Raw genomic sequence first — 26,070 nt, 5'->3', positions numbered from 1 at the left:
GCCTGCTGGCTACAGTTTTCTTTCAAATGAGAATGTTATTATTTTCTTTCATTCCTGAAGGATCGTTTCACAGGGTTGAATGATCTTTTCTTTTAGCACGTTAAAGATGTTAGTTCAGTGTCTTCTGATTGCCGTGGTTTCTGACGAGAAATCTGTGGTCATGCCAATATGTAATGTATTGTTTTCCTCTGACTGTTTTCAAAACTTTTCTTTATGTTTGGTCTTTGAAGATTTGATTACGATTTTTTTTTTTTTAGTTTATCTTTGCTGAGCTTCTTGATTATGTAAATTTTTGTGTCTTACCCAATTTGTGAAGTTTTGGGTCATTGTTTCTTTAAATATTTTATTTCTGCCCCAGTGTCGTCCTCCTTTCTTTTCAGAACTCCAAAGACACAACTCTGATAATTGTTCTATAGTCCCCAAGCCTCTGTTTTTGTTGTTGTTGTTTAAAGACAAGGAAACTTTTTAATTGAAGTATGGTTGATTTACAATGTTGTGTTAGTTTCAGGTATACAGTATAGTGATTCAGTTATACATATATATATTCTTTTCCATTATAGGTTATTACAGGATACTGAATATAGTTCCCTGTGCTATATAGTGGGTCCTTGTTGTTTATCTATTTTATATATACTAGTGTGTCTGTTAATCCTAAATCCCTAATTTATCCCTCCACACCTTTCCCCTCCTTTCCCCTTTGGTAACCATAAGTTTGTCTTCTATGTCTGTGAGTCTTTTTCTGTTTTGTAAAAAAGTTCATTTGTATTTTTTTTTTAGATTCCACATATAAGTGATATGATATTTGTCTTTCTCTGTCTGACTTACTTCACTTAGTATGATAATCTATTGGTCCATCCATGTTGCTGCAAATGGTATTATTTCATTCTTTTTTATGGCTGAGTAATATTCCGTTGTCACACACACACACACACACACACACACACACACACACACACACACACACACACACACACACACACACACACACACACACACACACACACACACACACACACACACACACACACACACACACACACACACACACACACACACACCCGTCTTTAACCATTCATCTCTTGATGGACACTTAGTCCCTTCTGGGACTCCCAAACCGTATATGTTGGTCCACTTCTTGGTGCTCCACAGACCTCTTAGGCTTTGTCCACTTTTCTTTAATCTTCTTTTTTTCTGTTCAAGTTCATCGATTCTTTGTTCTGCCTGTTCATATCTGCCTTCGAATCCCTTTAGTGTTTTTCATTTCAGTCATTGTACTTTCCAGCTCTGGAATTTCTTTTTGTTTTGTTTGTTTGTTTGTGTCTCTTATTGATATTTCCATTTTGTTTATACATTGTTTTCTTTACTTTCTCCACATCTTCCTTTAATTCTAGGAGCATCTTTTTTTTTTAATTAAAAAATTAATTAGCTAATTAATTTTTGGCTGCGTTGGGTCTGTTGCTGTGTGTGGCTTTCTTTAGTTGTGGTGAGCGGGGGCTACTCTTTGTTGTGGTACACGGGCTTCTAATTGCATTGTTTCTCTTGTTGTAGAGCATGGGCTTTAGGCACACAGGCTTCAGTAATTGTGGCTTGTGGGCTCTAGATCACAGGCTCAGTTGTTGTGGTGCACTGGCTTAGTTGCTCTGCGGCATGTGGGATCTTCCTGGACCAGGGCTCAAACCTGTGTCCCCTGCCTTGGCAGGCGGATTCTTAACCACTGCGCCACCAGGGAAGCCCCTCATTCTTGGAGCCTCTTTAAGACAGTTGTTTTAAAGCCTTTGTCTAGTAGACCGGCCATCAGGTTTTTTTCAGGTACGTTTTCTATTGATTTATTTTTTTCCTTTGAATGGGCCATACTAAACTGTTTCTTTGTTTACCTTGTGATTTCTTGTTGAAAACTGGACATTTGATCTAATAATGTTGTAACTCTGGAAATCAGATTTTCTTCCTTCCCCTAGGCTTGCTGATTTTTGTTTATTGTTTGCTATTTTTGTCTTGTAGGCTGTCTCTGTGCTACGGATCAGGTTGAGGTGTAAACCCAGGGTCTTCTCAGGTCTTTTCTGAGTGTGCCTCTTTCCCTAGGCATGCACAGTCACTCTGATTTTTCCCATATATGCAGTTATTTTTGAATGTCCCAGCCTTTAGTGTCTGAACTTTAGGGAGAAAAAAAAAAAAAAAGAAGGGTTAGGGGAAAAAAGGACACCAGCCCTTTAAATTCTAAAAGTCACTTCAGCTGGAGGGGGAGGTGCAACAACAATGGCTGCTGCCCCTTTGCTTGCACCTCTGTGATCAGAAGCTATAGTCAGTGATTAGAGCACAGATCCTTGATATTTGGAGGACAGGGTACTTTTTGCCCTCTCTAGCTTCCACAAGCTGTGTACAAGCTGCTCCAGGAACGTGGGCACAGCTGCCTGCCACTGGAGTTGGGGGATGGGTGCTGCTACTGTGCTAAGATCTAAAATTGACTAAAATTAACTGCTTTTTACCTTCCAAAACTTCCCCTGGAAGTTGCAAGCCTTCAGTAGACTTCAGAGTTTCAAAATAGTTAATATCAGACAGATTCCAGCAGTACAGTTGTTTTCTAGGTAGGGAGACAGATTCTGGTACTTCCTACTCTGGCACCTTTGCAGAATTTTTTTTTTTTTTTAAAGACTTCATGTTTTTAGATCAGTTTTAGGTTTATAGCAACATAAGGGGAAGGTGCAGAGATTTCCCATATGTGCCACCCCCCTCACATCCATAGCATCCCTCATTATCAACATCCCCCATCAGAGTGGTAAATTTGTTATAATCAGTGAACCTACATTGACATGCCATTAACACCAAAAGTTCATAGTTTATATTAGGGTTTACTTGTGGTGGTGAACAGTTCTTTGGATTTGGACAAATCTGTAATGACGTGTGTCCACTGTTATGGTATCATACAGATTATTTTCTCTGACCTAGAAATCCTCTGTGCTCCACCTATTTATTCCTTCCTTCCCACTCACAACCCGTGGAAATCACTGATCTTTTTACTGTCTATCTAGTTTTGCCATTTTCAGAAAGTCATGTAATTGGAACCATACAATATGTAGTCTTTTCAGGATGCATTTAAAGTTCCTTCATGCCTTTTCATGGTTTCATAGCTCATTTCTTTTTAGCACTGAATAATAATCCATTGTCTGAATGTACCACAGTTTAGTAATCCATTACCTACTGAAGGACATCTTGGTTGCTTCCGAGTTTTGGCATTTATCAGGAAAAGCTACTGGGCTTCCCTGGTGGCGCAGTGGTTGAGAGTCTGCCTGCCGACGCAGGGGACACGGGTTCGTGCCCCACTCCGGGAGGATCCCACGTACTATGGAGCGGCTGGGCCTGTGAGCCATGGCCGCTGAGCCTGCGCATCTGGAGCCTGTGCTCCTCAACAGGAGAGGCCACAACAGTGAGAGGCCCACATACCGCAAAAAAAAAAAGAAAAAGAGAAGCTACTATAAACATTTGTGTGCAGGTTTTTTGTCAACATAAGTTTTCAGCTCCTTTGGGTAAATACTAAGGAGCTGGATCATATAGTAAGAGTATATTTAGTTTTGTAAGAAACCTGGACTGTCTTCCAAAATGGCTGTACCATTTTGCATCTATCTCCACCATCAGTGAATGAGAGTTCCTGTTGCTTCACATTCTCATCAGCATTTGGTGTTGTTAATGTTCTGGATTTTGGCCATTCTAATAGGTATATAGTGGTATCTCGTTGTAATTTGCACTTCCCTGATGACATATGATGTGGAGCATCTTTCATAAGCTTATTTGCCAGCTGTGTATCTTCTTTGGTGAGGTGTCCATTCAGGTCTTTTTTTTTTTAGCGGGTGAAAAAACATGATACCTTGTTTTTATTTGTACTTCTGTACAAATGAATGAAGTTGAGCATCTCTTCCAGTGTTTAAAAGCTTTTTCTCTGAACTACATATTAACATCCTTCATCCACTTATTTCTTTTTTTTCCTTTTTTTAAAAAATAAATTTATTTATTTATTTTTGGCTGCATTGGGTCTTTGTTGCTGTGCGTGGGCTTTCTCTGGTTGCAGTGAGCGGGGGCTACTCTTCGTTGCAGTGCTTGGGCTTCACATTGGGGTGGCTTCCCTTGTTGCGGAGCATGGGTTCTAGGCACGCGGGCTTCATTAGTTGTGGCACATGGGCTCAGTAGTTGTGGCTTGCAGTATCTAGAGCACAGGCTCAGTAGTTGTGGTGCATGGGCTTAGTTGCTCCGCAGCATGCGGGATCTTCCTGGACCAGGGCTCAAACCCATGTCCCCTGCGTTGGCAGGCAGATCCTTAACCACTGTGCCACCAGGGAAGTCCCTTTCATCCACTTATTTCTTGTTTGTTTGTTTCTTTTTTTTTCCAGTATAGTTGATTTACAATATGGTGTTAGTTTCAGGTGTACAGCCTAGTGATTGAGTATTTTTTGCAGATTATACTCCATTATAGGTTATGTGGCGGGAGAGGCCACAACAGTGAGAGGCCTGCATACCGCAAAAAAAAAAAAATTGGGGTTGTTTGTTTTTTGTTTTTTTTAGCAGTACGCGGGCCTCTCACTGTTGTGGCCTCTCCTGTTGTGGAGCACAGGCTCCGGACGCGCAGGCTCAGCGGCCGTGGCTCACAGGCCCAGCCTCTCCATGGCATGTGGGATCCTCCCGGACCAGGGCATGAACCTGCGTCCCCTGCATCAGCAGGCGGACTCTCAACCACTGCACCACCAGGGAAGCCCTGGTTGTTTGTTTTTTTATTGCTGAGTTTTAAGAATTCTTTCTGTGTTTTGGATAACCGTCCTTTATCACGCGTCTTTTGGAAATATTTTCTCTCAGTCTGTGGTTTATCTTGTTTTCTTGACTTTGTGTTTCATAGAGCAAATATTTTTAATTTTAATGAAGTCCAATTTATCAGTTATTTCTTTTGTGGATTGTGTCTTTGGTGTTGTATCTAAAAAGTCATTACCATATGCAAGGTCATCTAGGTTTTCTGCTTTGTTATCTCCTGGGAGTTTTATAGTTTTGCATTTTACATTTAGGTCTAGTTGTCTAGATGGTTGTTGTCTAGGTGGTGGGGAGGCAGATTCCTGGTTCTTCCTACTCTGCCATCTTCCCTGAATCCTCTCTGTTCATTTTTTTCCCTCTTTGTTGTTTAAATGGGGTAATTTCTACTGAACTGTCTATACATTCGAAGACTCTTTTCTTCTGTCAACTCTATTTTATTAAGCCCACATAGTGAATTTTAAATTTTCATATATTTTTCAGTTCTAAAATTTTCATGTTTACTACTTATAATTTCTGCCTCTTTCCTGAGAACTTTTATTATTCCATTCATTTCAAGAATGTTTAAAAAAAAAAGAAGAATGTTTGTTTATATCTCATGTTGTAATAATAGCTACTTTAAAGTTTTTGTCTGATAATTCCAGCATCTGGGTCATCATAGGTTTGGTATCTGTTGATTAACTTTTCCCTTGAGAATGAGTGATATTTCCCTCATTGAGATAATTTTAGATTGTATCCTGGACATTTTGAATATTATATTGTTTAGAACTCTGGATCCTGTGAAACGCCTCTGGTTAATATTGCTTTTTTTTGTTTCTTTTAGCAGGTGGTCAGTCCAGTTTACATTCACACCTCAAGTCTTTCTTGGCTTACATGGCAAGGATTTCAATATCAGTTTAGGTTTTAAACTGTTTTTTCTGCTGCTTTGGATCTTTTTTGCATATGAGACTGGAGTTATGTTTTAACTTGTTCACTTCTCAGTGTGTTTGCTGTGCTGGGTCTCTGCTCTTTGTTGTCTGGGGCTGTTCTACACATGAATAGCTTGGGCTAAACCTAAGATTTGTGCTGATTGGTACTCAAATTTAGGGAAATCCTCTCTTGCTCATCTCTCTGGGATTGCCCCCAGACTCTCAGGCCCACATGTGCCCCCTTTTTTAGGCCTCTGGCCACAAGTACTAGATTTCTCTCATCATTTTGGCTGCTTTTGTTTGCATTTGTTACTGGTGCCACCCTTGGGGCAAAGAAGGTAGGAAAAAAGAGGAGAGGGGGAAAAAAGGATATTCCTTGGCACTCTGGACTACAGTGGCTCCCTTCCTGGATATACCCACTGCCAGGGCTCCCTGAGGAACTGCCCTCGAGTTGTGGGCTTTACCTAGATCTCCAGATCTCTGGGGCCCCTTTTCCCAATCTTCTGGCCAGAAAGATGGAATTTCTCTTGGAGTTTCAGCTGCATGTGAAACTACTGCTGTAGGGCAGTACTGCTAAGCGCAGCCCTGAGGATCAGGGCTTATGAGAGAAAGGAGGAAAAGAAAGAAACTCACATCCATACCGCACACCAGCTAGTTCTTTTTTCTTTTTTCTTTTTTTTTTTTTTTTTGCGGTACGAGGGCCTCTTACTGCTCTTACTGTTGTGGCCTCTCCCGTTGCGGAGCACAGGCTCCGGACGCACAGGCTCCGGACGCACAGGCTCAGCCGCTCTGTGGCATGTGGGATCTTCCCAGACCGGGGCACGAACCCGTGTCCCCTGCACCGGCAGGCGGACTCTCAACCACTGCACCACCAGGGAAGCCCTCTTTTTTCTTTTTTTAAAAAATATTTATTTTATTTATTTATCTTTGACTGCATTGGGTCTTAGTTGCAGCACACAGAATCTTCATTGCAGCGTGCAGGCACTTTGTTGTGGCACGCGGGGTTTTCTCTAGTTGTGGCGTGTGGGCTTCAGAGTGCAAGGTTTTTCGCTGCGGCACGCAGGCTCTCTAGTTGAGGCGTGTAGGCTCAGTAGTTGAGGTGCGCAGGCTTAGTTGCCCCGCGGCATGTGGGATCTTAGTTCCCCAACCAGGGACTGAACCCCACGTCCCCTGCACTGGAAGGCCGATTCTTAACCACTGGACTACCAGGGAAGTCCCACCAACTAGTTCCAGCTTTCTTCAAGTTTGGTTTCCCTTCCCAGTCCACCTACTTTTGTTTTCAGAGTCCAGGTTTTTGCTTTTGTGTTTTGTCCTGCGTTTGTTGTTGTCGTAAACAGCAGAAAGAGGCTTTAGTGGGTTTACTCCATCTTGTCTACAACAGAAGTCCTAATGGTCGATTTTTAAGACCTCTTCTCAGCTGTTTGCCTGGTGTTTTGCTTCCCAATCCCTACATCTTTTCTGCTATAAATATGTAACTGGCTACTATTCAGTTGCCTTGCAAGCTGATTCATGATTGGCCATAATCTATATATTTAAAGTAGACTGTAATATTCAGAGGTGGATTTATTTCAGTTCTCTTTTTCCATTTGTGATCCTAAATTTGAAGATTTGTAAAGTCCTTTTTGACCCTTTAATGTCTACTTTTCATTAAATGGTTGATTCCTGGGACAGATGAACATGCCAGAGTTCTTATTGACACACAGGTAGGTTATCTATGACTGTAGGAAGCAAAAGCTGCAGGCAGTGTTGTTCTGAAAACAACCAGTAGAGGGGGCCGGCAGGCTTCATTCACTGTCGCTGGGCCCGGCTCCTATGGGAGGTAGCCAACTATTGCAGCCCACTGGAATTCATTTGGCCTCAGTGCCTGGTGACTCAGGGGGCTGCTTGCCATATGCTATCAAGACCTGGATCATCTTGTGCTAGCCAGTACAGTTTAAGGAATCACATTTATAACAGAAACTGCTGTGAAGTGCTCTTTAATTCTTATTTCTGAATATCCCGATAGAGTTTTTCTCTACCATTCTCTCAGGAAGAGGAGATTCAAGATAATAGCCCTTAAGTGGTCTGGTTCTAGTAGTACAAACTGGAGCTGCATTAATTTGCTTAAAAGCCTCCATTGCTAGAGTTCTTGAGGGTTTGGGAGGAACCATGTTTTATTTGACTTTATAGCTTTATTCAGCAAAATGGTAGTTTTGAGACTCAGCTTAAAATCACTTTGACACTAAGTCCTATGTCATTTTTTCCTGTAGCATGTTAATTCCCTAAGGCATTTGGTTCTCTGATCATTTAAATTTTTTGCTTGAGGTACTTTGTTCTTAAGAAGTGCAGCCTGGCTTGCAGCCCCAGGTCTCATCCTGAGATCTCCTTAGGATGTACAGCCGTGTCTGCCAGGAGTAGAAGGACTTGCCGCTGAGACCCAGGTGTGTAAATAACCCATGTGCAGCAACGAAGACCCAACGCAGCCAAAAATAAGTAAATTAATTAAAAAAAAAAAAGTGGTCAACATGGAGCTCCCTGCGCCCTTTAATGAGAACAGTTTTGGTGACCAGTTGTGGGGGGAGCTAAAGTGCAGTGAATTAAGTGAAGGAGAGAAAGTAGAGATGATAAAAATAAGCCTGATTATGAAGTTGGGGGGCATGTTTGTAACCCCCGCCCCCAGAGCTGGCACCTGCAGTACGTGTGGTTCTGGGACTTGACTTCAGCGGGGCTCAGCTCCTGGGGGTGCAGAGCAGAGAACTTGACTGGTTGGTTTGACTCCAGGTTGGGGTTTTTCAGGGAGTAGCTGTGAATGATTTTGTCGGTAGAAGACTTATCCTTTTTGCAACTGTAGGAACATTTCCAGCATTTCAGAGCCTGGCAGGATGACTGTTCAATAAACTGAGTTCTGTTGCTTTGATTGATTAGTAGCTGAGGTGTTCATTTATTCAGCTATGTCTTTTTCTACTCTTTATTCTTTACTCATTCTGTTAGATGATGGTGGTTAAAATAAATAATTTTGTTTTGAGTGAGGATTCATATTTTCCAACTCAGCTGGTCCTTCAAAGCTGCTTGCTTATTCCTAGTCTCCTCCTTACTCGATTCTCTGCAGCTTTTAGTCCTGTTAACCCTCTTCACGTCCAGACCTCTCAGATGGTGACCTCACTTTTGCTTCACTGAGAAAACTATCCAAAATGAACTCATTTCCCGTCACATCTCCTTAAATTTGCTTTTTCTTTCCCCATTGCTGTGATCTCAGTGAAACCTGAGCCTTTTCATGGAAACTTTGAACTTTTGTTTTTTTGAGGGTCTTTCCTTTTCTCTCCTGTAATTTCAGCCTCTCTACCTGCTTGTGTTCTTAGCAGACAAATATGCTTCAGTTTCCCTTCAGAACCTGCCCTCCTCGGGCCATAATTGCTTTTTTACTTCTATCCTGTCAAGAGCTCATTTCTGTCCATGACACTGAGCTGAACCAGACCCACAGCCTCCGTGAACGGCAGGGTCAGTATCCACCACAGTCAGCCTACCCTGCACAGCCTCCTGGGAAACCGGTGTACTCTCAGACCTTGCATCTTCCTCAGGTTCCACCCTGTACTGATGCTTCACCTGCCTGCTCAGAGGTCTGCCATCCGAGCTTTGTGCACTCAGGGGCTGCCACAGTCCCCACCGTGTCAGCTGCTTTTCCTGGCACCTCATGGTATCTTCCCACGGCCTAGTCTGTGGCCGTTGGCCTTTTAGGTTGCAGAGTCCCCATGGCTTAGTATCTGGTTGGTCCCATCTCCAGCTGGTTCAACAGTGCCGGTGGGAGGAGGGTGTGATGAAGGTTCCAGATTCGGAGCTGAGGCTACTTCTGGCACGGTTCTTCCTACAGCACCGGGTATCCTCCCAGCACTGTGCAGCTTGCAGTCATGCAGGGAGCCCATGTCCTTGTAACTCAGTGGAAGAGAAACTTCTCCATGGGTGGCTCAGATGGTGACTACACCATCCAGTGAGGAACCAAGGCCACCTTTGTGCCAGGAAAGACATCACATAGGTTCTCACAATATAACTGCTTTGCTTTAGTCACATTAACCTGAAGTTACAGTTTAGACACATGTTGTTGAGGTGTCTTTCTGGTACCCAAACTTTCAATCACTTTTCAAACTTAATAAGAAACCATATATATAGTAGTAGCATTACCGCCCCGAAGTATTTTGATGTAGGGGGGTGTATCCATTTATAAAATGACTGTGAGTGAAGCAGCCCTAGGGACCTTCCTTTAGTTTCTCTGAAGTAATACTGTACCATACTGGTCTTTACTTTTAGTAATAAAACATGAAATAAGGTTTGGAGAGAACTTTGATCTTCTGATTAAAGTTGCCAGATTATTCTGATTGGTCTTTAATCTCCTGTAAGTCTTTGATTGTTATTACTTGTTATAAATGAAACACATAGGTTGTCTGCCTTTTCCTTTCCATCCTTTGCCCTAATCCCACCCTTTACCCTAGTCTTCCATTCCCTCCCACCAGTCTCCATTGAATCAGTGGTGCAGGACAGAAAGCAGTCAGACCCATTTCCTTCTCTCCTTGCACTTCTCCCACTTGTCATCTTTTAACTAGTCTTTTACAAGGATCCTCTGAGACTCCCTCTGTGCCCTAAGCACAGACCCCTTTATTTCCACTTTGGATCTCCTTAGGCAGAAGTGGAGAGTGCCTTTGGACCCTCCTTAAAAATCATCTTTTTATACATGAACCAAACACAAATTTGCTTTGGTGCCAGAAAAACCGAACTTTTCCTGATATCAAAGCATATCAATACAAATTGTACTGAAAACAGTTTAAAATAAGAGGGGCAACAAGGAGGATGCCTTTGAAAAGCCTGATGACTTTATTTTTTTTTATTTTTATTTTTTACAACTTTATTGGAGTATAATTGCTTCACAATGGTGTATTCGTTTCTGCTTTATAACAAAGTGAATCAGTTATACATATACATCTGTTCCCATATCCCTTCCCTCTTGTGTCTCCCTCCCTCCCACCCTCCCTATCCCACCCCTCCAGGCGGTCACAAAGCACCGAGCTGATCTCCCTGTGCTATGCGGCTGCTTCCCACTAGCTATCTACCTTACGTTTGGTAGTGTATATATGTCCATGCCACTCTCTCGCTTTGTCACACCTTACCCTTCCCCCTCCCCATATCCTCAAGTCCATTCTCAAGTAGGTCTGTGTCTTTATTCCTGTTTTTTTTTTTTCTTTGCGGTATGCGGGCCTCTCACTGTTATGGCCTCTCCCGTTGCAGAGCCTGTCCGGACGCGCAGGCTCAGCGGCCATGGCTCACGGGTCCAGCCGCTCCACGGCATGTGGGATCCTCCCGGACCGGGGCACGAACCCGTGTCCCCTGCATCGGCAGGCGGACTCTCAACCACTGCGCCACCAGGGAAGCCCTTTATTCCTGTTTTACCCCTAGGTTCTTCATGACATTTTTTTTTTCTTAAATTCCATATATATGTGTTAGCATACGGTATTTGTCTTTCTCTTTCTGACTTACTTCACTCTGTATGACAGACACTAGGTCTATCCACCTCATTACAAATAGCTCAATTTCGTTTCTTTTTATGGCTGAGTAATATTCCATTGTATATATGTGCCACATCTTCTTTATCCATTCATTCGATGCTGGACACTTAGGTTGTTTCCATCTCCGGGCTATTGTAAATAGAGCTGCAATGAACATTTTGGTACATGTCTCTTTTTGAATTATAGTTTTCTCAGGGTATATGCCCAGTAATGGGATTGCTGGGTCATATGGTAGTTCCATTTGTAGTTTTTTAAGGAACCTCCATACTGTTCTCCATAGTGGCTGTACCAATTCACATTCCCACCAGCAGTGCAAGAGTGTCCCTTTTTCTCCACACCATCTCCAGCATTTATTGTTTCTAGATTTTTTGATGATGGCCATTCTGACTGGTGTGAGATGATATCTCATTGTAGTTTTGATTTGCATTTCTCTAATGATTAATGATGTTGAGCATTCTTTCATGTGTTTGTTGGCAGTCTGTGTATCTTCTTTGGAGAAATGTCTATTTAGGTCTTCTGCCCATTTTTGGATTGGGTTGTTTGTTTTTTTGCTATTCAGCTGCATGAGCTGCTTATAAATTTTGGAGATTAATCCTTTGTCAGTTGCTTCATTTGCAAATATTTTCTCCCATTCTGAAGGTTGTCTTTTGGTCTTGTTTATGGTTTCCTTTGCTGTGCAAAAGCTTTGAAGTTTCATTAGGTCCCATTTGTTTATTTTTGTTTTTATTTCCATTTCTTTAGGAGGTGGATCAAAAAGGATCTTGCTGTGATTTATGTCATACAGTGTTCTGCCTATGTTTTCCTCTAAGAGTTTGATAGTTTCTGGCCTTACATTTAGGTCTTTAATCCATTTTGAGCTTATTTTTGTGTGTGGTGTTAGGGAGTGATCTAATCTCATACTTTTACATGTACCTGTCCAGTTTTCCCAGCACCACTTATTGAAGAGGCTGTCCTTTTTCCACTGTACATTCCTGCCTCCTTTATCAAAGATAAGGTGACCATATGTGCGTGGGTTTATCTCTGGGCTTTCTTTCCTGTTCCATTGATCTATCTTTCTGTTTTTGTGCCAGTACCACACTGTCTTGATTACTGTAGCTTTGTAGTATAGTCTGAAGTCAGGGAGCCTGATTCCTCCAGCTCCGTTTTTCGTTCTCAAGATTGCTTTGGCTATTCGGGGTCTTTTGTTTTTCCATACAAATTTTGAAATTTTTTGTTCTAGTTCTGTGAAAAATGCCAGTGGCAGTTTGATAGGGATTGCATTGAATCTGTAGATTGCTTTGGGTAGTAGAGTCATTTTCACAATGTTGATTCTTCCAATCCAGGAACATGGTATATCTCTCCATCTATTTGTAGCATCTTTAATTTCTTTCATCAGTGTCTTATAATTTTCTGCATACAGGTCTTTTGTCTCCTTAGGTAGGTTTATTCCTAGATACTTTATTCTTTTTGTTGCAGTGGTAAATGGGAGTGTTTTCTTGATTTCACTTTCAGATTTTTCATCATTAGTGTACAGGAATGCCAGAGATTTCTGTGCATTAATTTTGTGTCCTGCTACTTTACCAAATTCATTGATTAGCTCTAGTAGTTTTCTGGTAGCATCTTTAGGATTCTCAATGTATAGTATCATGTCATCTGCAAACAGTGACAGCTTGAAAAGCCTGATGACTTTAGAGTCAAATTAAGGGAAGTTTTCAGATCACAAATTGGTTACAGTTTATTGTCAGAGTGCCTGATGTGGCCACTCACGGCTCCCAAGAGTTCCTAAGCTGGGTTAATGGGGTCATATTGTGAATGTCTCTCTCCAAAATGACTTGAGTCCAGTGAAATCTCACTAGGGCTAAGGATATTTCAGGATCCTTAATCTTTTGATTTTTGTTTTCTGAAATTGGATTTTATTTTATCTTATAATTTCAGTTCTCCTAAATTTTGTGTTCTCTACATGTTATGTTTGACTGTTGTGGAAGTTCAGTGTTGTATGTCTCTAGCTGCACTGTGGTGCATCTGTCTTGTAGGTTTTTTATACTAAAAATGTAGAATAAAGACTGTTTTGAAGATTTGAATAAAGTGATGATAACTGAATTACAAAGAAAAAAAAGAGGTATTTCCTCCACAGTTATTCCCCAGTCCCCACAATCCAGTTGTCACCTTAACTGTTATTCCACTGAACTATTTGCCCAGGCCACCAGTGCCCTCCTTTTTGGCAAATCCAGTGACTTCTCTACCATCAACCTACTTTCCTCTCTTCAGCATTTGACATTATTGATAATACCCTCTGTCCTGAACTTTTCCTCTCTTAGTTTCCATCACACCACTCTCCTAAGTTTTCTTTTTCTCTTTTCACTCCTTGCTCCTTTGCTGCTTTCTCTCCCGGCCCCTTGAATGGAGGTGTTTTATGGTGTTCTGTCTGGGTCTTCATTTACTCAGCAGCTGGTCTCTGGACTACGATTTCCACTCTCGTGGTTTCACATAACTCCTTGATAATAAAGCCAGCTCTGATCTTTTTCTTTTCTGATCTTTTCTTTTTCTAGACCAAACTAGAACTAAAACTAGACAGGCTGCTCGACAGAGACCTCTTCATTGTGGTTCCAAAAGTACCACAAACTCAAATTCAAATTTTCAATTAATACATTTTTTCCAAACAGGCTAAACATCTGACAGTAAGCCTTAACTCTCGCATTTCCTTCACCCCACCCCCCGACCCAACCTAGGCAGTTGTCAGGTCCTGTTGACTGTACCTGAGGGTGACCAGGAGCAGTTCACAGGTCCAGACTCTCATTTCCTTTCCTGCTGCTGCTGCTGCTGCTGCTTCTGCTGCCCAGGTTCACAACTTTTGAGTATTACAGTGTCTCTGCCTCCATTTTCTCAGGTGTTCTAGACCCAGCAAGTCACTCCTTCCCTCTGTTGCTCTCCAGTGTCTACAGAGTAACATCTGGCCTCTTGGTAGTCAGGGCCCTTTGTGACCTTGTCCCAGATGACTCTTTCAACCTGTGTCCCACGGCCTCTCTAGCAGCCATTTCCTGAAACTCCATGAATTTTTGTTCTTCTGGGCGTTTACTTGTACTGTCCCTTCCCTGACCACCCATTCCTCTTATCCTTTTTGCCTAGAAAATCCTTAAGGGCCCAGTGCAAGAGTCTTCTCCTCTCTGAAGTCCAGAGTGAATGTTTGGGGGACTGTGAGGAGTGGAGTTTAACTACAGCCGCCTTTTTACTGTGACTACCGTTTACGGGGAAATTACTGTGCGGGTTGTCATCATGAACACTATGAATGGTTAAGGACATGGGCTTTCATGGCAGAGTACCAGCTCTGCCATTTACTAGCTGTGTAACCTTGGACAAAGTATTTCTTTACCATCTCAATGTCAAGTCTGAGGTTTAAATGTGCTTGCTATATGGAAGGTAAGCAGTAAATGGTAGCTGCTCCTGCTATAAATGGTAAGATTTTCATCCCTCATAATCTCCTTATGAGATCAGTAAGTACTGTTGTCATTCCTGTTTGACAGGTGGTGAAACCAAGGCTTAGGGAGAACTGGGTAACTGGTACTGCTTCCCCAAACACCTGGCTGTGGAAATGGTGGCTTACTCATCACTTTATTCCAGAATTGTTTATTGAATTGAAAGATGAAGTTGGAGGGACTTCCCTGGTGGTGCAGTGGGTAAGACTCCGTGCTCCCCGTGCAGGGGGCCCGGCTTTGTTTCCTGGTCAGGGAACTAGATCACACATGAGTGCCGCAACTAAGAGTTCACATGCCACAACTAAGGAGCCCGCCTGCTGCAACTAAGACCTGGTGCAACTAACTAACTAACTAACTAACTAACTAAATAAATAAATAAATAAATAAATAAAATATTTTTTAAAAAAGAAAGAAAGAAAGATGAAGCTGGAGCTCCGGGGTCAGATTGAGAGAGAAATGTAGAAATTGTCACCTGCGCAAGGGTGGTAATTGAAGCCACTTTCTTTCAAGTCCTGTCATCATTGAGAGTCCACACATTTCAACCACCCCTTCAGCAAGGAGCTGTAAATTGTGACAGATGATAACGAGTATCTTCACTGTTACTTAAATCTTCTGTTGAAATTTGCTTGTATTTGTCTTCTTTCCCCAACTGGATTGTAAGCTCTTTGAGAGCAGAAGACTGTGTCTTATACTACTGTGTATTAACTCCTGTCCCCTTAGAGTCCTTGTTTTTGTTTACTAAGATAACAGGCCAAGTCTGAATAACATTTAATCTTAATCTCAAAAAGGAATTCTCAACCATTTCTAAGTGATGACCAACCAAGATGATTTTTCAATCTTTTACTTTCTATAATTTGGATTAAGAAAGCATTATTCACATTTTCCAAATAAAATTTATTAAAACTACACCTGTGCTATCTGCTATCAATGCATTTCTTGTAATCCAAGCCTCTGTACCATTAGGATTCTAATACACATTTGTGCCCTTGAGTAAGAGTCACTGATATAGGACTCTCTTACTCTCATTCTTTGGTTTTACAGTTGAAGAAACTGAGGGCCACGTTCCAAGTTGTTCTTCCATTCGTTATCTGACAAAGTCTTCTCTAAACAGCTTGGTCAAGACTCAAAATCCTTTTGGGGTATGAGAGTTTTAAATGCTCTGTACTTTTCTTTTGACAGAGCTGAAAAGCTTCAGCTGTTGAATCACAGGCCAGTGACTGCTGTTGAGATCCAGCTGGTGAGTGAAGGAGGCCTGAATTTGGGTGGGTTAGTTTCTGGGTCTGAGATGTAGAAAGGGTCCTAAAGGCTGAGCTCAGACAAGCCAGGAACTGCCATTACTTGAAAAGGCTGCCAGACCACCCATTCTGTAAGTGAAAAGAAACCTCACCAATTTGATGCTAGTTAGTATGGACTTCGGGAAAGGGAAAGACTGGAGAAAATTCAGTTCTTTCTGTCGGGTCTGAGGCTATGACTTGGCAGCTCTTTGTCTCCCCGATGTCCTACACCATTCTGGCCATTGCTTCCCTGTAGAGGTTATTGCCAACCAGGTAAAAACATTAGATTCGACATGACTCTGGTGTTTATCTCCCCCCACTCCCACCCTTTAACCTCTTCTTCCTGTATCTTCTCTTGGTTAATGGAGTGCATGTGCACTTTCCCACATGCTCGCTCTCTCTTACCCTCCTGGTCCAGTGTCCCAAGCTAGAAGCCCAGAAGTCATTCCCTTCCCTTTATCTCCTAGTTAGTCAGTCAGTCCCGGGTTCTCTTGCTTCTCCCTCCTCTTGCTCTTTCTTCTCTCCATGCTGCACTGCATTAATTCCTGTAATTGTTTCTCAGCTCAGCTCTTGCACCTGTCCTCTCACCGTTCTCCCTGCCTCCAGTCCAGCCCCCTCCTGTCCATCTTCTACACCACGATCAGAGTTCACTTTCTAAAGCCACACATTTGATCATCTTGTTTCCCCGCATGAAACCATTCAGTGGAACCTCAACACGTGCAAAATCTAAACTGCAGTCATAGCATAAAGCTTTAGAATTGGGGAAGCCAGAGTAAAAGGCGGAGATGGTATAAGGAGAGTGTGAAGATGAGGCCCAGTGGTGCAGACCCAGTGGTTGCTGTACTGGCATGTGCCGTGCTTTCCTTCTGTGTACAGGGCAGAGAACGCTGTTAAGCTTCAAATATTAGGCAGGCCATTCAACTGCGAGTAAAAGAAAAGTTTGGCTGAAGAATTAATAAAATGAGAATAAAGCAGTTTTCAAAGTCAGTTTTAGAAGTATTTAGCTCTTTGTCAAATTTCCTTCAGAAAAATGTAGAAGAAAATGGCCAAAAATACCTCTGATATTTAGAGTTGCTTAAAAACAAAACAAAACAAAAAAACCTTTTTTAAAAAGGATTATGGGGTATTTAATTTTTGACTAAAACTTTTACTGTCTCCTCAGCATTTTGTTTCTCCCCTTCAAAATGCACCCAAAATTAAATTAGAAGAACTCCTTCCATAAAGGGTACCTTTCTGGGGGAACTGGCCTTCAGGCTAAGCAGAGATCCTTTTGTTTTTTATATCCTCATTATTCTGATGCTTTCGACTATGTTGGAGATTCAGCTTAGAAAAGAGAAAAAACAAAACAGCAAGAAACTAATCCCTGTCCTTCTGGTTTAAGGATCACATGTCATGTCTCCTCCAACTTTAATCAACAGCATATGTTATTCATGGCTTAATGACAGATAGAGAGAAGAGATGAGGAGGATTAGCATGACCTCATCCCAGAGCCTGTAGAAAGCTCTCATTACCTGGTAAGATTAGCTGCTATTAAGATTGCCTGCTCTATGCCAGACTTGGTGCCAGGGGCTTTGTATATGTCACCTTTAATGCCCTCACCATAGTCTTGGTTAGTGAGTGGCTGAGTGGGTCTGTCTGATTCAGAAGCCTTACTCTGTTCCTCCAAGCCATGTGCTTCTATATGGTGAGGAGAAAGTTGTGTGTGGCATCCCCTCCTTTCCACAGGTAGATACGCCTTGTTAAAAACTGGGTGTGTTATTTCCCAGCAGTGGGACCGTTTTTTGGCCAGATTTTTCCCAGCCTGGAATTTGGCTACAAAGGGTTAGCAAATCATTTACCAAGATTTGTAGCAGTGTCTCTTCTCACCAGAAAGGGATAAGAAATGAGGTTTTCCCTAGAGTGGAAAGTGCAAAGGACTTGAGAATTTCCCTGTGTTAACCTTACAGCCATTTATTCTCCCTGGGTCCAGAAGTAATCACAATATTCAGCATTTGTCAGGATTCACTCTTGGAGACTGAAGCTTCTTTTTTTCATTTCAACTTCAGCCATGATTTGTTGTGATCCTCAGATCCACAGCCAGCTGCCTGCTGTGTGTGAGGAAATGAGAAAGCCACCAGCTCTGTGACCTCTGCCATGCCCTGCTCTATATTCATTTGGGACCATTTGTGAGTCCTCTGGCCTAAAGACAGGACCGTGAACCCCCTGACCTCACAGGCCACCGTCCTGAACAGCATACCATCTGTGCCTATTGTAATTTAATGATTGTAAAAAGGCTTGAATTACATAGTTCCATGGCTTAAATTATGTTCTCCTTTGGTCCTTACTGTAGATGTTACTTTTTTTTTACTTTAGAAAAACTCAAAATATATAGAGGTTGAGTGAACCGTTCTGGGTCATATAGCTAGAAGTGTCTGCTGCTGTTAGACTTTGCGTTGTTTTGAGGAAAGTAGGAGGTTAGGCTTGGCAGCTTAGAGTGAGAAGCAACCATTTTTGGAATGCAGCAGCCCAGTCTGACAGCCCTGATAACCAGTGTGATCTTCATCTATGATAAAAAATTTATCATTTATGTTGACCTGCCTACAAAAACTTTGTATTTTTACATTTCATTTGCCCTTATATTCATAACAACTTGAACCCTTTAATGTTTGGGAATGTTGAGACGGTGCTTTGCATTTCTTTATTTGGGCTCTGTTTCTTCTGTGTTGGAAAGAAAAGGTGAGGAATAATGTAGTTATTATTTACTCTAGCGATCCAAGAGGTGTTAGTAAGTTTTTGGTTTCTGCAAGTTTCTTTTTTGTGTATATTTCATTCTGCTTAGTACAGCTCAGGTTTTCTTCCTGTGACTGGGAAAGAAAATTTCCCGACTCTGATTATCCCTGAGCGTTGTTTGCTGATAAAAGCTTCTGCTCTCGGCAAATTTGGCAAAATCAGTAAAGCTTGTCAGCCCTGTTGCTAAGAACACACCTAGCTGAAACTGGATCTGTCAGACCCAGAGATTGGGATGCAAGAAGGTGGCCTTGTCAAAATCCTCTCTGTTTGTTTTTCTAAAAAGAGCCCTCAGAGGTCATACAACCAAACTCTTTCAAACCAGTGGACTCTGATGTGCCATACAATGTCTCTAAGAGAGGAAATGATAGAAACCTCTTACTTGAGGCTGTGGTATTCTAGAAGGAGCTGGGACTCAAAGTCTCAAAAGACCTTGCACTGCTTGTTGTGAGATACAGATCACGTTTCCCTTGTGATGCTGAGCCTCCATGTACTTGTCTGTAAATTGTCCTCATTTTATGTACAGCATCCTTGAGAAGAGAAGCTCTGGTGGCAGTGATTGTAGGAAAACCCCTGGTCCACTGTGGAGCACAGATAACGGAGGGAGGTTGTCACTGGTCTAACGACAGTCTAAGTCTCCTTCACCCTCTTCCCCTGAGGAAACAGTTCATCATCAACTGTGTGTGCCAGTTATTCATAAACTCGGAGACATTTTTCTCCCAAATAGAGATCATTTTTTCCTCAAGATTAAATTATCAAGTCAGATATATCCCTCTTTCCTCCTCCTTCATTCTTTGGAGGCAGTGTATGTTAGAGTATTTCCTTTTACAGACCATAATTTTACATGGCTGATTGTAAAAGTGGGCTTTTGAGGATTGTTTCTTGTTCAGTAGAGAAGTTACATGGAGCCTTTGAATCTTTAGAATGTGGTCATTTTATTTCACAGTATGATGGGAAGAAGCTCCATTGGTTCACTCTGGATCTTTACTCTAGGACACCCAGGATTATTCTCTAGTTGTGGAAACACTTTTGGACTGAGGTGAATGAAGAGACCAGTGGTTTGCCAGGACTTTGATCTTCGGCATGTCACCTGGCTTCTTTAGCTTCTGTACTGTTGTTTGTGAAGCTGGGCAGTCAGACTGAAGTCCTTTTGAGGATTGTGAGCCAAGCTTGTCATCATGCTTTACTTAAATCTGCCAGGATTTCTTTCTGAAACTCCTTTTGGTCTTAGTTGCCAGATTTCAGAGATTGTTATGCCACAGGGTAGGACCCTGGACACCTTTAACTGAGAAAGCTATTTGTGATAGATGGCTAATGCCACCAAATGAGCGTGGTTAAGTAACTTGACCGCCTGCATACTGCTTTTACAGAGGTGGTTGATGACATCATGTTTGTATTAATTAACATATTGAGAATTAGAGGTGAGGCTACAAATTGTGGATATCATCTGTGTGTTCAGATATCCAGGACCACGTCAGAAACTGGGCTCTAAGTGGACCTTTGATGGGGCGGTGGGAGATTTGTTTCCCAGCCATCACTCATCAGACTCCTGCATTCCCAGGAGATGACCAAGTCCACGGTGTGTGGGTTAGATTGTAGGTGTAGAGATGGGCAGGTCTGGCTTGGGATTGTAGTTCTACCCTTTGCTGGGCTTGCTGTGAGGTTTAAAAGAAATAATGGGTGTGAAGTGCAAGGCGCAGTGCCAGGCACAAGAGCTCCCTAACAGGTTTTGTCAGTGGTGGTAGTAGTGAGGATTAGAAAAATATACAGGCCATTTGGCACATAGTGGGCAGTCATCAAATGAGTTGTTGATACTATTCATAAGTTACAGATGGGCTTGTTGTGATATACAAAAGTATATAAAATGTCATTTCACTCCCCAGAGGTGAGTTTTCTTTGCATAAACAGCATATTCATGTGTGTGTGTATGTGTGTGTGTATGAGTGTGCGTGTGTGTATGTGTGCATGTGTGTGTATGAGTGAGTAGAGAACTGTTAGGCTTTGCTTTTTAAGGAAAAATGCTAACCTGCAACTCGCTTTTTTCACTGACCCGTTTGGAGCGGCCACATCGGCTTACCCTGGAACTTGAGCTGGCTTCTCTCTCCCGTGGAGCCAAGATGGAAAGGACCTAGAGACCCCAGGCAGCTCAGGAGCGAGGCCCTGAGCTCTGTGCTGAGGGGCTGGGCCGGGACCAGGAACAACATGGGCAGGGCCCTGTCTGTGAGGCCCCATTGTAACTCCTGGGGGGTTTTCTTTCCTTCTGCAGATGGTGGAGGAGAGTGAAGAACGGCTGACAGAGGAGCAGATCGAAGCTCTGCTCCACACCGTCACAAGCATCCTCCCTGCGGGGCCAGAGGCCGAGCAGACGCAAAATACCAACAGTGACGTGACAATGGACGAAGAGGACCCAGCATAGAAGAGCACAACTGGCCCAAGTGTCTCGTGAAGTTGAAAGGCCCAGCAGCCATTTCCCAGACATTCAGAGGATTATTTATTTGGTTTTACCTTCTATCCCAACAGGCCTGATTTCCTGGTTAGTTGGGTAAACCACAAAAATAAGCCTTGCTCAAAAATAAGCTAAAAAGAAATCCTTGTGCCTCTGAAAGAAGAAACATGATGGATAGGCTGAGGTTGTCAGGGCAGAGAGCTAAATAGAGGAAGAGTGAGTCCAAGAGGACAATACTGTGGAACTCTCTGTGGTAAAAATATTTCTTCTGTGGCCTTTGCCATGTTTGTGGGAAGGTCCCTGTACACAGCTGGTAAAATACTTGCACTGGCTTTGATGGGCCATATCCTAATTAATTTCATCTGCTTCCCCAGGAGCTGTCCAAGCAGGCATGCAGAGCACTGCCAGGATGAGAGCTGAGTTATGAGAATCCTGTTAGATGGCTAAAAACTCCCGAAGCAACAAATAGTTGCTCTGAGTTAAAATGAGCCACTGAACTTGGCTTACCTTAGAGGAATCTTTTCCTTGAGAACAGCAGAGATAAGAGAACGCCTGGACAACTCTTCATCAGGTTTAAAGGCCCCTTTCCTCTGCTGGCATGGGCTTTGTTTACAGCTCACTAATTAGCCTTAAATGTTAGGGCACCAGCTCACTCCAGTTGAAAAGAGGCACTCCAGACTGAATGACTGTGTCACCTGCCTTTCTGAATACCTTCAGTTTCCTGCCCTGTGACAGGCTCTGCTTGTTGAAGCCAGGTGAGCTTCATTTGCACAATGGGCAGATTGTTTGCATCTTTTAAAAAGGGCAATTCCCTGGGGTTCCAGTGGTTAGGATTCTGCACTTTCACTGCTGAGGGAGTGGGTTCAATCCCTGGTCGGGGAACTAAGATCCCACAAGGTGCAAATTGTGGCTCGAAACAAAAAAAAAAACCAAAATGAGGAGGGTACAGTTATGTAGCTCTTTTTGTGGATGGAATATGAAGAGCTAGAGGTTAATTAATAAGAATTTGAATTTGTTGACTGTTGCATCAGTTTTTGAATTTAAAATATTATAATAATTACCATGTGAAGAACTTGTTAATATTCAGGCTTTGGAGAGTTTAGTAGCCCCAGACATGCAGTTGCCTTAGATCCTAGGAGTATTGTTAAAAATTAATTTCCCATATTCACTCTGCTCCCTATTTGGGGAAGAAAATGCCCATAGACATTAATTTTTCAAATTGGTACTCGTGTTGTAAGAGATCACATTTTCAATGCTTCTGTTAATTGGATTACTTCCCACCCCTTGGAATTCCCAGGTTATTTCAGCCTTCCCACCACCCCTGCCAATAAACAGTTATGTTCATCTTAACCTTATCATCTAAAGATCAGTTGAGATCTGCTTACAGGCAACATTGAAATTAACAGGGCATTTATTTTTTATTTTATATTTTTTTAAATTAATTTTTATTGGAGTATGTTTGCTTTACAATGTTGTGTTAGCCTCCACTGCACAACAAAATGAATCAGCCATACACATACAGGGCATTTATTTTTTTATTTTTATTTTTATTTTTCATTGCAGAAAGAATTCAGTGAGAGACAAAGTGATAGGTAAGAAGTGGATTTATTTAGAGAGAAACACACTCCACAGACAGAGTATGGGTCATCTCAGAAGGTGATGAAGGCCCAGGGCATTTATTTTTAAATCTCTCTTTTGAGTATCAGGAATTTTACCAGGAGCTGTTGATTTGTCAAGGCATGCATGTGCTTGTATTATTTTTGTTTCATTTTGACCTTGAGTGTGTTAGGTGCTTTTTCTTCATGGATTTAGTGCTTAATTAGTTAATAATAAATTGTTTGCAGATGACTGCCAACTTGTGCTATTTTTATAAATCTTTGAAGAGTTTGTTTTGCCATGGATTGGAAGAAATAAAATGAAATCTGACTTAAAAGCTAACATATATATGTATTTAAAACTTTTTTTTCTTAAGTTGAATCTATTTAGATCTAAATTTTGTGTTGGATTTCAAGAAAATTTTAAGTTTCTTTATTTGGGACCTGAATTTAGCCTCTGATTAAGTTTCTGATTAAGTCAGACAGGCTCTAGGAGACTTAACCTTTATAAGAAATATGGTCTTTGTAATATTCCCGTAGCATTAGTAATCAACATTTCAGAAATAAAAGGTTGCAATTTACACAAGAAACTTAACCAGGATCATATCTGGAAAGGAGAGCTGGGAGTCTATGAGACTTGCTTTTCATTTTATGTCGTTCTGTATGGCTTCAGTTTTTGACCAGATGACTGTTTTATTCTTTAAAAAGAAAAAAAAAATCTGTTTTTCCATGTTGTCCTTGGCCTCTACGAAAGTTATTAAATGTATAGTGGATAGTTAAGTTATGTCCCAAACATGGAGACTGACACCCAGTCCAGTCACTCCGGGAGACGCAGCACTGAGGGGACTGATCTTTCAAGAAGGTACTGCTGAACTCGTAAAAGATGAAATTGACTCTCAGAGGTTTATCCAAATAATTTCCTTGCCTCTTTTTGCTTAAAAGTCATTGTATGACCCACTACCACCTCAGAGGACTTGCCACTTATTCAAGGCTTGTTCATAAAATAATGTGTACTGTTTTCCTAATCAGTCATTGTGTAAGCATACCAGCTCTCAAGAGCTTATAGCCTAGTGAGAGATGAGAGGATCAGTCCTCCCGTATATTCTTTGCTAAATCATTTTCTCCCCTGAAACCAATTTATTACTGCTCGTGTAAATGGATCATTTCTCAGTAAACTATAAAACAGACCACATACCCTGAAAAGGATCATCGATCTTATGTAATTACACAGTGAACTAAGGGGATAAAAGGAAGCAAAACTGCCCAGAACTGGCCAGAAATCCTTTTACATATTTTAAAAATAAAGATATAATTCACAGGGACTTCCTTGGCCGTCCAGTGGAAGCTGCACTTAGCCTTCCAATGTGGGGGGTGTGGGTTTGTTCCCTGGTCAGGGAGCTGGGGTCCCACGTGCCTTGTGGCCAAGGGGCCAAAACATAAAGCAGAAGCAATGTTGTAACAAGTTTAATAAAGACTTATAAAAGAGAAAAATGTTCCACATCAAAAAAATCTTTAAAAAAAAGATATAATTCACATACCATAAAATTGATCATTTTAAAATATACCACTCAGTGGTTTTGAGTATCATCACAAGATTATACAATCATCACTACTGCCTAATTCCAGAATGGTTTCATCACCCCTAAAAGAAGCCCCATATCCGTTAGCAGTCATTCCCAATTACCCATAGTCCCTGGCAACCAGTAGTCTACTTTCTACTTTCTGTCTGTCTGTATTTGCCTATTTTGGACATTTCATATAAATTGAATCATATAGTATATGGCCTCTTGTATCTGACTTCTTTCATTTAGCATAATTTTTTCAAGGCTCAAATGTGTTGTACCATTCCTTTTTATGGCTGAATAATACTTCATTGAATGGATATACCACATTTTGTTTTATCAGTTCATCAGTTGATAGACATTTGGGTTGTATCTACTCTTTGGCTGTTATGAATATGCTGCTATGAACATTCATATATAAATTTTTTGTGACTGTTTACCTTTCTTGAATATACATACCTAGGAGTGGAATTGTTGGGTCGTATGGTAACTCTGTGTTTTTAACTTTTTTTTTTTTTTTTAAATTTTTTGGCCATGCCTTCTGGCATGCGGAATCTTAGTTCCCCAACCAGGGATCAAACCCATGCCCCCTGCAGTGGAAGCACAGAGTCTTAACTACTGGACCACCAGAAAAGTCCCTGTGTTTAACTTTTTGATGAATTGCCAAACTGTTTTCCATAGTACATATACCATTTCATGTTTCCACCAACAACACAAGATGGAATCCAGGGAATTCCCGGGCGGTCCAGTGGTCAGGACTTGGCGCTTTCACTGCCATGGCCAGGTTTCAATCCCTGGTCAGGGAACTAAACTAAGGTCCCACAAGCCGCGCAGCATGGCCAAAAAAGATGGAATCCAATCTTTCGCTTGTTATTGTCCCTCTTGTTGATTATAGCCAGCCTAGTGTTTGTGAAGTGCTATCTCGTGGTTTTGATTTGTATTTCCCTAGTGGCTCCTAAGGTTCAGCATCTTTTCATGTGCTTATTGGCCACTTGTATATCTTATTTGGAAAAATGCCTATTGAAGTCCTTTGCACCTTAAAAAATTAATAGATTTGTTTTTTCAAGGAGTTTTAGGTTTACAGAGAAGTTGAGCAGAAAGTAGTGTTCCTGTATAGTCCCTTGTCCCCACCCCTCCCAACACAGTTTCCCCTATTAACATCTCGCATTAGTGTGGTGCATTTGTTACAGTTGATGAGCCAGTATTGGTACATCATTACTAAAAATCCATAGTTTACATTAGGTTCATTCTTTGTGAACCTAATGTAAGTGCAGAAAGTGCAGTAATGCATGCGTAGAATGGGTTTTGACAAATATATAATATTATATATATAATGTTATATGTGACATCATTACAGTATCATCAGAATATTTTCAATGCCCTAAAAATACCCTATGTTCCACCTATTCATCCCTCCCTCCCTTCCTCTAAATTGTTGGCAACCACTGATCTTTTCACTGTCTTCATAGTTTTGCCTTTTTCAGAATGTTGTATAGTTGGAATCATACAGTATGTAACCTTTCCAGATTGGATTTTTCACTTAGGTTACTCCATGTCATTTCATAGCATGACAGTTCATTTCTTTTTAGTATTGAATAATATTCCATTGTCTGCATCTACCAGATTGTTTATCCATTCACCTACTGAAGGAAATCTTGGTTAACGTCAAGTTTTGGCAGTTATCAAAAATAGCTGCTATAAACATTTGTGTGCAGGTTTGTGTGGACAGAAGTTTTTAACTCATTTGTGTA

General features: G+C 41.5%; 2 protein-coding genes and 1 pseudogene across 9 annotated transcripts in view; 2 read left to right on the top strand and 1 right to left on the bottom strand.

The window, feature by feature from the left end:
• Positions 1-23,017, top strand: part of CRCP (CGRP receptor component) — an 80,995-nt gene extending 57,978 nt beyond the window's left edge. For 6 of the 7 annotated variants that reach the window (XM_081256138.1, XM_081256135.1, XM_081256141.1 and 3 more), the window contains 2 exons: positions 15,856-15,913; positions 20,983-23,017. In XM_081256138.1, the coding sequence (XP_081112264.1) occupies positions 15,856-15,913; positions 20,983-21,132 (208 nt within the window). In that variant the 3' untranslated portion in view covers positions 21,133-23,017. Of the gene's footprint in view, positions 1-14,739; positions 14,878-15,855; positions 15,914-20,982 lie in introns of those variants that run through there. The other variant, XM_081256140.1, reaches the window with a different exon arrangement.
• SEPTIN14 (septin 14) overlaps positions 1-26,070 on the bottom strand; it is a gene marked incomplete at both ends in the record, with an annotated part of 563,121 nt that overhangs the window by 411,635 nt on the left and 125,416 nt on the right. The gene's annotated exons all lie outside the window — the stretch shown is intronic.
• LOC308628614 (DAZ-associated protein 2-like) lies at positions 9,027-9,858 on the top strand (annotated as a pseudogene). Its single transcript has one exon. The product of its transcript is annotated as a DAZ-associated protein 2-like (transcript).

Source organism: Mesoplodon bidens, assembly GCF_964165515.1.
Source record: "Mesoplodon bidens genome assembly, chromosome: 15".
NCBI lineage: Eukaryota > Metazoa > Chordata > Mammalia > Artiodactyla > Ziphiidae > Mesoplodon > Mesoplodon bidens.
This window is presented reverse-complemented; position numbering and strand designations above follow the sequence as displayed.